This window comes from Ranitomeya variabilis, chromosome 2 (genome assembly GCF_051348905.1).
Source record: "Ranitomeya variabilis isolate aRanVar5 chromosome 2, aRanVar5.hap1, whole genome shotgun sequence".
In the NCBI taxonomy this organism is placed as follows: Eukaryota; Metazoa; Chordata; class Amphibia; order Anura; family Dendrobatidae; genus Ranitomeya; species Ranitomeya variabilis.
This window is the reverse complement of record NC_135233.1, coordinates 24,219,923-24,234,607: the sequence shown is the minus strand read 5'-3', so window position 1 is coordinate 24,234,607 and position 14,685 is coordinate 24,219,923. Positions and strand designations below refer to the sequence as shown.

At 41.5% G+C, this 14,685-nt stretch overlaps 1 protein-coding gene across 1 annotated transcript in view; it reads left to right on the top strand.

The window, feature by feature from the left end:
- The window catches only part of LOC143804232 (calpain-13-like), a 191,502-nt gene that overhangs the window by 30,435 nt on the left and 146,382 nt on the right, over positions 1-14,685 (top strand). Inside the window, exons 3-4 of the mRNA XM_077282128.1 lie at positions 8,806-8,875; positions 9,711-9,829. Of these exons, the coding sequence (XP_077138243.1) occupies positions 8,806-8,875; positions 9,711-9,829 (189 nt within the window). The remainder of the gene's footprint in view (positions 1-8,805; positions 8,876-9,710; positions 9,830-14,685) is intronic.

Below are 14,685 nucleotides of genomic sequence, written 5' to 3'. Positions count from 1 at the left end.
CGGCCGTGCTCCTTTTTTGTGGCGGTACAAGGTATACCTGCTTTCCCTCTTCTTGGTGTATGATAAAATTAGGAAGGTACCAGGCACAACTAGATCACCTGAAAGATACAGTAAGTGATAGAAGCCAAGATTTTCATGTCAAGAAGCCATACAATGTTTTCAGATCTTTATAAGCTCTTAAAAGTCTACAAAATCAGAGGACATCAAGGTTCTGCAGACTTTGGATGTCGCTGTCATGATCCAGGCCAGGTTTGGAGTCCTGTCTACCGCTTTCCCGGTCTGGTAATGTCAGGGGTTAACTTTGCTCTGCCTCATTTTGGGTTCAGGTTTGCTATTTATCTCCGCTGCATCCTGCAGGCGGTGTCAGTTATATTTTCTGCCTTTGGCGTGAGTTTCTGACTCTGGGGTTACCCTGGTTTGTCCTGCTGCTTTAGCTGACTTTACTCATGTCTGTTCCCTCCTCTCTCCCCGTCCTGATTTAGTGTTCCCCTTAGTATTTGGATTTCCTGGTGTTTGACTTGACTTTGATTCTGACCTCACTTCGTCTGTTGCTTCTGGTGCTTCGGCTTCTGACTGGTATTGACCCCCTGGCTCCCCTCTGTATTTTGTGTTTTCCCTTTGTACTGCATTACTCTCTAGGTTTTGACCCGGCTTGTTTCACTTCTCTACTGCCACCTGGTGGTAGCCCTGCTGCAGCGCTGCTGGTCTGTTCTGGCAGACTTACTGTCCTCCCTCCATTCTATTGCCATCTAGTGGTGCTTGCACCATCCTGCCTAGGTGCAGAGTGACAACCGTCTTGACAAGAAATGCCAACTTTGAACCCCACCTATAAAACTTTCAAAAATATGGACGAATTCACTTCATGGAGAGAGAACCACCACTTGGGACCACCCTCTATTGAGCAGAGAAGAAAGGTGCAAAAAAGGCTCATATTGTCCTGGAATTACATGGTTCCATTGTTCACTGGAACCTGCAAATGTTCCACTGGTGAATCTATCTATTTTGCTGTGGAGGCAGGGAGCTACTTTATTCCCTTAATTTCCAAAAGTCCAGCAGGATCCCAATAGTACATCACCATGTCAGTGTCCAAAATATACCAGATACATATGTTAATAAAATCATGAAGACTTCATGTCCAGACCAACGTGACCGTAGGATCTCCAGTCCTCCATGTCCAAGGAATAATTTATAGCCGGGGAGAATTTCTGTCTATAGAAATCATATTGTACATAGGATCTGATTACTGTCCTGTTGGACCTTGAAGGCGCCACCTCAGTGCATATAATAAATCTATGTACTTATGTAATGAGAAAGCAGCCAGCAATTAATTCATCCTGAAGGTGACCTCCAGTCTGAACCGTGCGCTGCGCTGCTTACCTGCTGTAGCTCCAGTCTGCATGAGGCTGTGTGTAAGGAATCAGAACCCAACTTGACATCTAATAAATATTTAGGAGCACATTAAACCTGAGCAGAAAATATAAATATGGAAACAGGAGGAAGAAGAGGGAAAACAAAACCATCTGCTGGGAACTGACACCTGCTAAACATATGAGGTGTTCGAAATATGAAAATGATGAAAATCACAATATATCATAATTGTATCAGACTGTACAAAAATGGTCCAGAAATCCCATTGTGATCTATAGGAGACAGGATTATAGAAGTTATATTATTGTACATAGGGGCAGTATTATAGTAGTTATATTCTTGTACATAGGAGCAGTATTATAGTAGTTATATTCTTGTACATAGGGGGCAGTATTATAGTAGTTATATTCTAGTACATAGGGGCAGTATTATAGTAGTTATATTCTTGTACATAGGGGCAGTATTATAGTAGTTATATTCTTGTACACAGGGGCAGTATTATAGTAGTTATATTCTTGTACATAGGAGCAGTATTATAGTAGCTATATTCTTGTACATAGGGGCAGTATCATAGTAGTTATATTCTTGTACATAGAAGCAGTATTATAGTAGTTATATTCTTGTACATAGGAGCAGTATTATAGTAGTTATATTCTTGTACATAGGAGCAGTATTATAGTAGTTATATTCTTGTACATAGGAGCAGTATTATAGTAGTTATATTCTTGTACATAGGGACAGTATTATAGTAGTTATATTCTTGTACATAGGGGCAGTATTATAGTAGTTATATTCTTGTACTTAGGAGCAGTATTATAGTAGTTATATTCTTGTACATAGGAGCAGTATTATAGTAGTTATATTCTTGTACATAGGAGCAGTATTATAGTAGTTATATTCTTGTACATAGGGGCAGTATTATAGTAGTTATATTCTTGTACATAGGGGCAGTATTATAGTAGATATATTCTTGTACATAGGAGCAGTATTATAGTAGTTATATTCTTGTACATAGGAGCAGTATTATAGTAGTTATATTCTTGTACATAGGAGCAGTATTATAGTAGTTATATTCTTGTATATAGGAGCAGTATTATAGTAGTTATATTCTTGTACATAGGAGCAGTATTATAGTAGTTATATTCTTGTACATAGAAGCAGTATTATAGTAGTTATATTCTTGTACATAGGAGCAGTATTATAGTAGTTATATTCTTGTACATAGGGGCAGTATCATAGTAGTTATATTCTTGTACATAGAAGCAGTATTATAGTAGTTATATTCTTGTACATAGGAGCAGCATTATAGTAGTTATATTCTTGTATATAGGAGCAGTATTATAGTAGTTATATTCTTGTACATAGGAGCAGTATTATAGTAGTTATATTCTTGTACATAGGGGCAGTATCATAGTAGTTATATTCTTGTACATAGAAGCAGTATTATAGTAGTTATATTCTTGTACATAGGAGCAGCATTATAGTAGTTATATTCTTGTATATAGGAGCAGTATTATAGTAGTTATATTCTTGTACATAGGGGCAGTATTATAGTAGTTATATTCTTGTACATAGGAGCAGTATTATAGTAGTTATATTCTTGTACATAGGAGCAGTATTATAGTAGTTATATTCTTGTACATAGGAGCAGTATTATAGTAGTTATATTATTGTACATAGGAGCAGTATTGTAGTAGTTATATTCTTGTACATAGGAGCAGTATTATAGTAGTTATATTCTTGTACATAGGGGCAGTATTATAGTTGTTATATTCTCATACATAGGGGCAGTATTATAGTAGGTATATTCTTGTACATAGGGGCAGTATTATAGTAGTTATATTCTTAAACATAGGGGCAGTATTATAGTAGTTATATTCTTGTAAATAGGAGCAGTATTATCTACTATATAATTGTCTAAGGGTCACTTCCGTCTGTCTGTCCTTCTGTCTTTCTGTCCCGGATATTCATTGGTCGCGGCCTCTGTCTGTCAAGGAATCCAAGTCGCTTATTGGTCTCGCCAGCTGCCTGTCATGTCATAGTAGGTATATTCTTGTACATAGGAGCAGTATTATAGTAGTTTGTCATGTCGGACGCTATTCACACTAGGGCGTCCGACAGACAGCGGTAATTCCACATTCGTCCACTATATGCTCAGTGGCGCCGGCTAGACTTTATCCAGGTTGTCCTGGGATAATCTAGCTGGTAATCGGGTTGGAGGCTGGGTCACGCCCGTGGCCTTTAAATAGTTATTCTGGACTTTGGGAGTTGCCGATTATAGCTTGTGTCTTGTGCCTGGTGATCTCGGTCTGGAGTGGTGGTCTAGGAGAAGAAATATCGTATCTGGTGGTGTATTTTCCTTTGTCATATTTCTCCTTCCTATATTTGTATTTGTTTTGCCCTGTGCACATTATAGTGTTTTCCTGTGTGTCTGCGGCGTGGTGCGTTTTTAGTTTTCCCTGTCTGTGCTTTCTGTAGGGGTTGGTGTGTGGTCTAATCACTGGGTGGCGGGTGGAGGTTTCAGCATAGGACTGAAACAGGAGTCAGGGTCAGGCCTGGCGGCCCAGACAAGCACACCATCAGTGTAAATTCTGGGAGAGGGACAGACAGGGTTTTCCCTAGTCTGAGGGATATCGCAGGGGCCCGGGTAATCAGCTGTAGTCTACCCAGCAGCCCCGTGACATAGTTATATTCTTGTACATAGGGGCAGTATTATAGTAGGTATATTCTTGTACATAAGGGCAGTATTATAGTAGATATATTCTTGTACATAGGAGCAGTATTATAGTAGATATATTCTTTTACATAGGGGCAGTTTTATAGTAGGTATATTCTTGTACATAGGGGCAGTATTATAGTAGGTATATTCTTGTACATAGGGGCAGTATTATAGTAGGTATATTCTTGTACATAGGAGCAGTATTATAGTAGATATATTCTGTTACATAGGGGCAGTTTTATAGTAGGTATATTCTTGTACATAGGGGCACTATTAAAGTAGGTATATTCTTGTACATAGTGGAAGTATTATAGTAGGTATATTATTGCACATAGGGGCAGTATTATAGTAGTTTTATTCTTGTACATAGGGGCAGTATTATAGTAGGTATATTCTTGTACATAGGAGCAGTATTATAGTAGGTATATTCTTGTACATAGGGGCAGTATTATAGTAGTTATATTCTTGTACATAGGGGCAGTATTATAGTAGGTATATTCTTGTACATAGGGGCAGTATTATAGTAGTTATATTCTTGTACATAGGGGCAGTATTATAGTAGGTATATTCTTGTACATAGGGGCAGTATTATAGTAGTTATATTCTTGTATATAGGGGCAGTATTATAGTAGGTATATTCTTGTACATAGGAGCAGTATTATAGTAGTTATATTCTTGTACATAGGAGGCAGTATTATAGTAGTTATATTCTTGTACATAGGGGCAGTATTAGAGTAAGTATATTCTTGTACATAGGGGCAGTATTATAGTAGTTATATTCTTGTACATAGGGGCAGTATTATAGTAGTTATATTCTTGTGCATAGGGGGCAGTAGTATAGTAGTTATATTCTTGTACATAGGGGCAGTATGATAGTAGGTATATTCTTGTACATAGGGGCAGTGTTATAGTAGTTATATTCTTGTGCATAGGGGGCAGTATTATAGTAGTTATATTCTTGTACATATGGGCAGTGTTATAGTAGTTATATTCCCGTACATAGGAGCAGTATTATAGTAGTTATATTCTTGTACATAGGGGCAGTATGATAGTAGGTATATTCTTGTACATAGGGGCAGTGTTATAGTAGTTATATTCTTGTACATAGGAGCAGTATTATAGTAGTTATATTCTTGTACACAGGAGCAGTATTATAATTGTTATACAGTATTCTTGCACATAGGAGGTAGTATTATAACAGTTATACTTACAAAATAAAACACGTCTTTTACAATGTGTTTACAAGAAGTAATTTACTGTATACTCTATATGTATAATATGATTTATTTTTCTCTGGTTTTGAAATTCCACAATTCTCTTTCAGTTTGAATTTACATTAAAATAATGTTAAAACAAAAATCCTTCTGTTTCTTCTATTTCCATCTGATTCATGTTTCCGGTTATCAGTATGACAATCAGGGTGAATTATTTTCCTATTTCCTTTGAGACTTCAGGCTGTAAATGTGTTAAGAAGAATGTTCTTTAATTTGCCCCTAGTCTGGATTAGAGGGATTAATGTCCTGTAAAATGATCTACACTTTTCAATTTTGTGTGTGTTTTTAAGCATGAATCAGAGAATTATTTTTTTTTATTGTCTTTTTACTTTCCGGTGGTTTTGGATTGAAGTTAATAGTGTGTGAACTATTTCATTTATTTCAGTGTGGAATTATATACTAATGCAATGAGAGTAAAAAACAAATGAGAAGAAAATAAAATGTCCATATAATGGCTGAACAGGATTTTAAATACTTAGGAAAGATGAGCTAAATCTATCACATCAGCAAGGATCAGTAAATTTAAGAAAAGCTTCAATATTTCCAGTTTGCCCAGATATAAATTCAATAAATTCACTTTATATACATTATATATCAGCAAAGGGATATTGTGTTCACTTACTATTAAAGTGTGGAGGTCTGAAAGACACATTGAGAATTTGAAAAAAATATTCCTCGACCTAGCTTTTATTGCTACTACTACTAAATCTCTTGGACAATGTATTCTTCCTTTTTTATTATATATCCTTTTTTTAGGTGTCCATCTACTTATTTTAGTTTTTATTTCAAATGTTATAGTATTTCACATGGAATGATAAATACAAATCACAATAAAGTCAGATCTGTCAGACATAGCTCCGCCTCCAGCACCACCCCTGAATAGCCGGCCCACGCTTAGCTAGATTGTCAAGTCTCTCCTTATACACATAGGGTGCGACCTGTCAATCATGCAGAGGCGGGAGAGGAGGAGTGAGTGAGGACATACCTTCATGACAAGTCATCACCATGACACTGGTTAACAATATAATGAATGTTTTCTATGAAATGTGACACTATCTCAGAGTGAACACACATATTTACATGTAGGACAGTCTGTCTCTGATGCCGCCCTTGGTTGCAACAGCATGAATCATCTGACAGGTTCCTTTTAATGGTTTCAGCACCACAGACAGTGACAGACGCTACAAGAGATCAGCAAATCCATGAGAGGCGAATCCAAGAAGTTCTATTTACTGAAAAGTAATTTTTTTTTGCCATTCTCTTTAGGTAAATTCAACAAAATGGCAGTAGGGTTTATCTATAATATAACGCTGGGAGCGTCACTCTGTCCGAAGCCTTTATAGACTGCGCAAGCGCCGGCGCAGTCTGGACCCCACAGAGTGACGCTCCCAGGAGGAGATCGCGGTATGCGTAAGCAGTGAACGCACACCGCGATCTCCAACGGAGAAGCAGGGACGAGCCAGGAGGGTGAGTATGTGATATTTACCTCTCCCCGTTCCAGTGATGCGCGCTGCTCCCTGTTCAGTCACAGGGCGGCGCGCATTAACGCGTCCTCGCGCCCTCTGAACTGAACGGTTCAGAGGGCGCGATGACGCGCTTAATGCGCGCCGCCCTCTGACTGAACAGGCAGAGGACCCGGAAGATGGAGCGGCGCGTAGCAGTGGAACGTTGGACAGGTAAATATAGCAAGTGCCGGGGGCCTGAGCTAGCGGCGACTCCGGCACCTGACCCCCCCAGTGCGCCGGTGTCCCCGCCTGCTCAGGTCGCTAGCACTCGGCGCCCAGCACAGCCACGCACAGCCGCCCACACTAACCAGAGACACGCACAGCCGCCCACACTCCCCAGAGCCACGCACAGCCGCCCACACTCACCAGAGCCACGCACAGCCGCCCACACTCACCAAGAGCCACGCTGCCCAGGGGCTACAACTGTCTCTCACTACCCCAGCCTCCTTCATCTCTCGCAACATGTCTTTGGCACACTGATAATGAGCTGGGAGTACAGGGCGGTATCTCTCTTTTATGGGTCGATGATCTCCTGTGGGAATATGATGTTGAATCCCTTTTACCTGCCCAAAATCTAGGGGGTGCTTGCTAAATACCCGCTCGTACTCATAGACCACCCTGTAGGCCCCCTGTTTCTGGTGAGACGTGGTAGAGTCAGTGCCCACGTGCAATTCCCGACACCAATCTTTCAGTTGCCCTGCAGAACCGTTGTTCTCCGCCGGATTGGACGGGACCAAGGGTCCGGGTGCCTGTATCACACTATTATTAACAGAAAACAGTTTAGCACGCACTCATCAGAGCCGCGCACAGCCGCCCGCACTCACCAGAGCCACGCACAGCCGCCCGCACTCACCAGAGCCACGCACAGCCGCCCGCACTCACCACCGCCACGCACAGCCGCCCGCACTCACCACCGCCACGCACAGCCGCCCGCACTCACCACCGCCACGCACAGCCGCCCGCACTCACCACCGCCACGCACAGCCGCCCGCACTCGCCACCGCCACGCACAGCCGCCCGCACTCGCCACCGCCACGCACAGCCGCCTGCACTCTGCACAGCCGCCCGCACTCTGCACAGCCGCCCGCACTCTGCACAGCCTCCCGCACTCTGCACAGCCGCCCGCACTCTGCACAGCCGCCCGCAGTCTGCACAGCCGCCTGCACTCTGCGCGCAGGATGGGAGCAGCACATGATAGGATGGGGGCGACGGATGGAACAGCACATGACAGGATGGGGACACAGGATGGAGCACCACATGACAGGATGGGGGTGCAGGATGGGAGCACATGACAGGATGGGGGCGCAGGATGGAGCAGCACATGACAGGATGGGAGAGCAAGATGGGAGCAGCACATACCAGGATGGAGACCATATACCAATATAAATGCTCGCCACCCGGGCGTAGAATGGGTTCAATAGCTAGTATATTATATAAAGCTTGGAATAAAATGAAATATAAAAAAAATACTCACAAGGTCCTCCTCTGTTCTCCCCACGGATGCTCTTGGTCATCTTCTTTGGTCTGGTCTTCACTGGTCCATCTTCAGCACCTTCCACCATGTGGTCATCATTGATGTCTCCAGGACATTCATGGCCCCTAATGTCATGACGTCATGGTGCCCAGTTGGCGCAGAAGGTGCTGAAGGAGGCGATGATGACTCCAAAGAAGGCCAAGTAAAGACAGACTGAGGAAGATGACCTGACCAATGTGCGGCTGCGTGGCGGGATACCAAGGGAGCACAGCAAGTATATTTTTTATTTTCATTCACATGTTTGCTCTGCTTTGAGGTCTGTAAAGCTGCACACTGAATTTGCATTAAATAAATTTGATGCAAATTGATATTTTTGGCCCAAGTTCCCTTGAATCTGTGACGTTTTACATTTTCTAGCTTCTCCCATCGCCACACATTATCAATCATTCTGATTTGTCTTAATAGGATCTGCAGAGAGACGCCCGATTTCTGGTAGACGGTGCCAGCATATTTGACATTATGCAAGGAGAAATAGGTAGGAATATTTTATGGTCCCTCTTACAATTTGTTTACATTTCTTAAAGTATTAATATGTATAAATGTATAAATATAATAGATACAAATATTTTTGTATAATAAACAAAATTATGAACGTTACACCTAAAGGTCAACCTCTGTTTTATCTACATGACAAGATTGGGTCTGTCTGATGTCACCACTAGGGGGAGCTCACAGTGTGCAAATTAAATTTATTACTTGGGCACCTCCAGCTTCCCTGGGAATGGTAATAGTGAGTCAATTCCTTGCTGTTATAATTCCTTCCCCAGTCCTGAGGTCGGACATCTCGTCTTGACTTCTTCCACTCCTCTCTCTCTTTCCTCTTACTGTGCAGATAATGGTTGTGATGTCCCATCTTGGCCATTGTGAAGCAGATCTTAAGGAGAAGATGCTACCAATCCTCAGCGTATGCATTAGATGAGAATTGGGCGCATGCGCAGAGCGATGGGGTTCTTTTTAGAGCATACGCACTGAGAAGCAGAACATGCAGAATATTTCTGAGAGCACATGTGTGGGCCATAGGAATACTGGCTCCAAATGGCTATAGTGGATGTAGAGGGCAGGTTCTTTAAATGGAGAGGAATAGAGATCCCCCTACTGGTGATTGCAGGCTGAAAAAATGTAATCAATGAATGTTATAACAGTTTTGATGCTTTTGCTGTTGTTGGTGCCTCAGACTTTGGGATTCCAGAAAATAAAATATGCTGTAATAATACTTTATAGAATATTTCTGGTAGAATGAACCAAATGCTCCTTACATAGAGAAGTATCTAATAGCTGCACCTTCATCATTATTTTTCATTCTCCTGTAGGAGATTGTTGGGTACTCTCTGTTGTCGGAGCATTAACTTTGCATCGAAAATTCCTGGAAAATGTTGTTCCCAAGGACCAGGAGTTCACAAACAAGTATGCAGGAATTTTTCATTTCCGGGTAAGAAGTGTTTGATGAGTTCCTGGCTTGGCATTTACTCTGATCATATTTAAGGCTTGTGAAAGTGTCGGTCATTAAGTTATAGAGTAGCAACCCTTCAGGGGTGGGACTAAGTTTGCATACTTTGCTCCCATGGATCATTGCCTGTAAGACCGTGTCCGCACTCTGGCTTCATCGGCACAGTGCACTTACCCAAGCCAGCCCAATCTCCAGACCTGAACCCCATTGAAAACCTCTGGAATGTAATGATGATGGATAGTCGCAAGCCATCAAAGAAGAACGGCTTACATGTTTGCGCCAAGAGCAGTGTGAAAGACTGGTGGAAAGCATGAAAGCTGTGATTAAAAATCATGGCTATTCCACAAAATATTGATTTCTGAACTCTACCTGAGTTAAAACATTGGTATTGTTGTTTCTAAATGATTCTGAACTTGTTTTCTTTGTATTAATTATTTGAGGTCTGAAAGCACTGGGTTTTATTTTTAATTTTGACCATTTTTCTTTGTCAGAAAAAATATACAAAATGTATTGCTTGTAAATTAGGAGACACGTTGTCAGAAGTTTATAGAATAAAATAACAATTTACATTTTACTCAAAAATATACCTATAAAGAGAAAAATCAGACAAACTGAACATTTTGCAGTGGTCTCCTAATTTTTGCCAGAGCTGTATGTCAACTCATCATGATATATACAGTTAGGTCCATATATATTTGGACAGAGACAACATTTTTCTAATTTTGGTTATAGACATTACCACAATGAATTCTAAACAAAACAATTTAGATGCAGTTGAAGTTCAGACTTTCAGCTTTCATTTGAGGGTATCCACATTAAAATTGGATGAAGGGTTTAGGAGTTTCAGCTCTTTAACATGTGCCACCCTGTTTTTAAAGGGACCAAAAGTAATTGGACAATTGACTCCAAGGCTATTTCATGGACAGGTGTGGGCAATCCCTTCGTTATGTCATTCTCAATTAAGCAGATAAAAGGCCTGGAGTTGATTTGAGGTGTGGTGCTTGCATTTGGAAGGTTTTGCTGTGAAGTAAACATGCGGTCCAAGGAGCTCTCCATTCAGGTGAAACAAGCCATCCTTAAGCTGTGAAAACAGAAAAAAACCATCCGAGAAATTGCTACAATATTAGGAGTGGCAAAATCTACAGTTTGGTGCATCCTGAGAAAGAAAGAAAGCACTGGTGAACTCATCAATGCAAAACACCTGGGCGCCCACGGAAGACAACAGTGGTGGGTGATCGCAGAATAATCTCCATGGTGAAGAGAAACCTCTTCACAACAGCCAACCAAGTGAACAACACTCTCCCGGAGGTCGGCGTATCAATATCCAAATCTACCATAAAGAGAAGACTGCATGAAAGTAACTACAGAGGGTTCACTGCACGGTGCAAGACATAAGCATCAAGAAGAAAAAGGCTAGACTGAACTTTGCTAAAAAACGTCTAAAAAAGCCAGCACAGTTCTGGAAGAACATTCTTTGGACAGATGAAACCAAGATCAACCTCTACCAGAATGATGGAGAGAGAAAAGTATGGCGAAGGCGTGGTCCAGCTCATGATCCAAAGCATACCACATCATCTGTAAAACACGGCGGAGGCAGTGTGATGGCTTGGGCATGCATGGCTGCCAGTGGCACTGGGTCACTAGTGTTTATGGATGATGTGACACAGGAATGAATTCTGAGGTCTTCAGAGCCGCCATACTGTGTGCCCAGATCCAGCCAAATGCAGCCAAACTGATTGGTCGTCGTTTCATACTACAGATGGACAATGACCCAAAACATAAAGCCAAAGCAACCCAGGAGTTTATTAAAGCAAAGAAGTGGAATATTCCTGAATGGCCAAGTCAGTCACCTGATCTTAACCCAATTGAGCAGCATTTCACTTGTTAAAGTCTAAACTTCAGACAGAAAGGCCACAAACAAACAGCAACTGAAAACCACTGCAGTGAAGGCCTGACAGAGCATCAAAAAGGAGGAAACACAGCGTCTGGTGATGTCAATGAGTTCAAGACTTCAGGCAGTCCTTGCCAACAAAGGGTTTCCAACCAAGTACTAGAAATGATCATTTTATTTAAAATTATTGAATCTGTCCAATTACTTTTGGTCCCTTTAAAAACAGGGTGGCACATGTTAAGGAGCTGAAACTCCTAAACCCTTCATCCAATTTTAATGTGGATACCCTCAAATGAAAGCTGAAAGTCTGAACTTCAACTGCATCTGAATTGCTTTGTTTAAAATTCATTGTGGTAATGTCTATAACCAAAATTAGAAAAATGTTGTCTCTGTCCAAATATATATGGACCTAACTGTATATCCCAAATCCTGGTACAAACCATATGTCCCCCATGCTGGTATATATGTCCCTTATCCTGGGCCCCATCCTCATTTATTTCCCCCAAAAATAAACAATTATACTCACCTCCCATCTGCTCCCTCTGCTGTACATAGTTACATAGTTATTAAGGATGAAGGAAGACTCTTAAGTCCATCTAGTACAGTAAGGCCTCTTTCACACATCCGTTTTTTAGAATCAGTCACAATCTGTCAAAGTGTTGAAGAGACGGATCCTGTGCTGATTGTAAAAAACTGATGCACTGGATCCGTTTTTTTGACAGATCCGTTGAAGTAGTTGCAGGAGAGAGAGAGAGATGTTCCAGAAAGGAAAAATGGGATCCGGGCATGCTCGGTTGCAAAAAACAGCATCCATCACTGGAATCCGTCTTCTGACGGACAGCGACGGATCCTGCACCCATAGGCTTCCATTATAGCCAATGACAGACGCCACAGGATCCGTCGCTGTGCGTCTTTTCGACGTACACAAAAAACGTTAGCATGTGCGCTGTCTCCGTCCGACGGACAACAACTTTACAACGGATCCGTTAAACAACGGATGAAATGGAAGGCCATCCATCACAATCCGTTGCTAATACAAGTCTATGGGAAAAAAATGGATCCAGCAGCAACATTTGCTGGTTCCATTTTTTTCTAAAAACGATGGATTGTGACTGATTTAAAAAAAATGGAAGTGTGACACTTCAGCATAATGTGTCCGAGGACGCACATCTAGTTGAAGTTTGTGCTGGAGTCAGTGGGCTCCTCACTGTGCCGGAACCAGTCTCGGTCGCGACCTCTGCAACCACAATGCTTACACCTCTGTGTATATATACAGTGCCTTGAGAAAGTATTCGGCTCCCTTGAACTTTTCAACCTTTTCCCACATATCATGCTTCAAACATAAAGATACCAAATGTAAATTTTCGGTGACTAATCGGCAACAAGTTGAACACAATTGTGAAGTTCAACGAAATTTATTAGTTATTTTAAATTTTTGTGGAAATTCAAAAACTGAAAAGTGGGGCGTGCAATATTATTCTGCCCCTTTACTTTCAGTGCAGCAAACTCCCTCCAGAAGTTCATTGTGGATCTCTGAATGATCCAATGTTGTCCTAAATGCCTAATGATGATAAATATAATCCACCTGTGTGTAATCAAGTCTCCGTATAAATGCACCTGCTCTGTGATAGTCTCAGGGCTCTGTGTGAAGCACAGAGAGCATCATGAAGACCAAGGAACACAACAGGCAGGTCTGTGACACTGTTGTGGAGAAGTGTAAAGCTGGATTTGGATACAAAATGATTTCCAAAACTTTAAACATCCCAAGGAGCACTGTGCAAGCGATCATATTGAAATGGAAGGAGTATCATACCACTGCAAATCTACCAAGACCCGGCCGTCCCTCTAAACTTTCATCTCAAACAAGGAGAAGACTGATCAGAGAAGCAGCCAAGAGGCCCATGATCACTCTGGATGAGCTGCAGAGATCTACAGCTGAGGGGGGACAGTCTGTCCATAGGACAACAATCAGTCGTACACTGCACAAATCTGGCCTTTATGGAAGAGTGGCAAGAAGAAAGCCATTTCTCAAAGATATCCATAAATAGTGTTGTTTAAAGTTTGCAACAAGCCACCTGGGAGACACACCACCAAACATGTGGAAGAAGGTGCTCTGGTCAGATGAAACCAAAATCAAACTTTTTGACAACAATGCCAAACGATATGTTTGGCGTAAAGGCAACCCAGCTCATCACCCTGAACACACCATCCCCACTGTCAAACATGGTGGTGGCAGCATCATGGTTTGGGCCTGCTTTTCTTCAGCAGGGACAGGGAAGATGGTTAAAATTGATGGGAAGATGGATGGAGCCAAATACAGGACCATTCTTGAAGAAAACCTGTTGGAGTCTGCAAAAGACCATAGACTGGGACGGAGATTTGTCTTCCAACAAGACAATGATCCCAAACATAAAGCAAAATCTACAATGGAATGGTTCACAAATAAACGTATCCAGGTGTTAGAATGGCCAAGTCAGAGTCCAGACCTCAATCCAATCGAGAATCTGTGGAAAGAGCTGAAAACTGCTGTTCACAAACGATCTCCATCAAACCTCACTGAGCTCGAGCTGTTTGCCAAGGAAGAATGGGCAAGAATTTCAGTCTCTCGATGTACAAAACTGATAGAGACAAACCCCAAGCGACTTGTAATCGCAGCAAAAGGTGGCGCAACAAAGTATTAAGTTAAAGGGACCGAATAATATGGCACGCCCCACTTTTCAGTTTTTGAATTTCCACAAAAATTTAAAATAACCAATACACTTCATTCAACTTCACAATTGTGTTCCACTTGTTGTTGATTCTTCACCAAAAATTTACATTTGGTATCTTTATGTTTGAAGCATGATATGTGGGAAAAGGTTGAAAAGTTCAAGGGGGCCGAATACTTTTGCAAGGCACTGTATATATATATATATATATATATATATATATATATATATATATATAT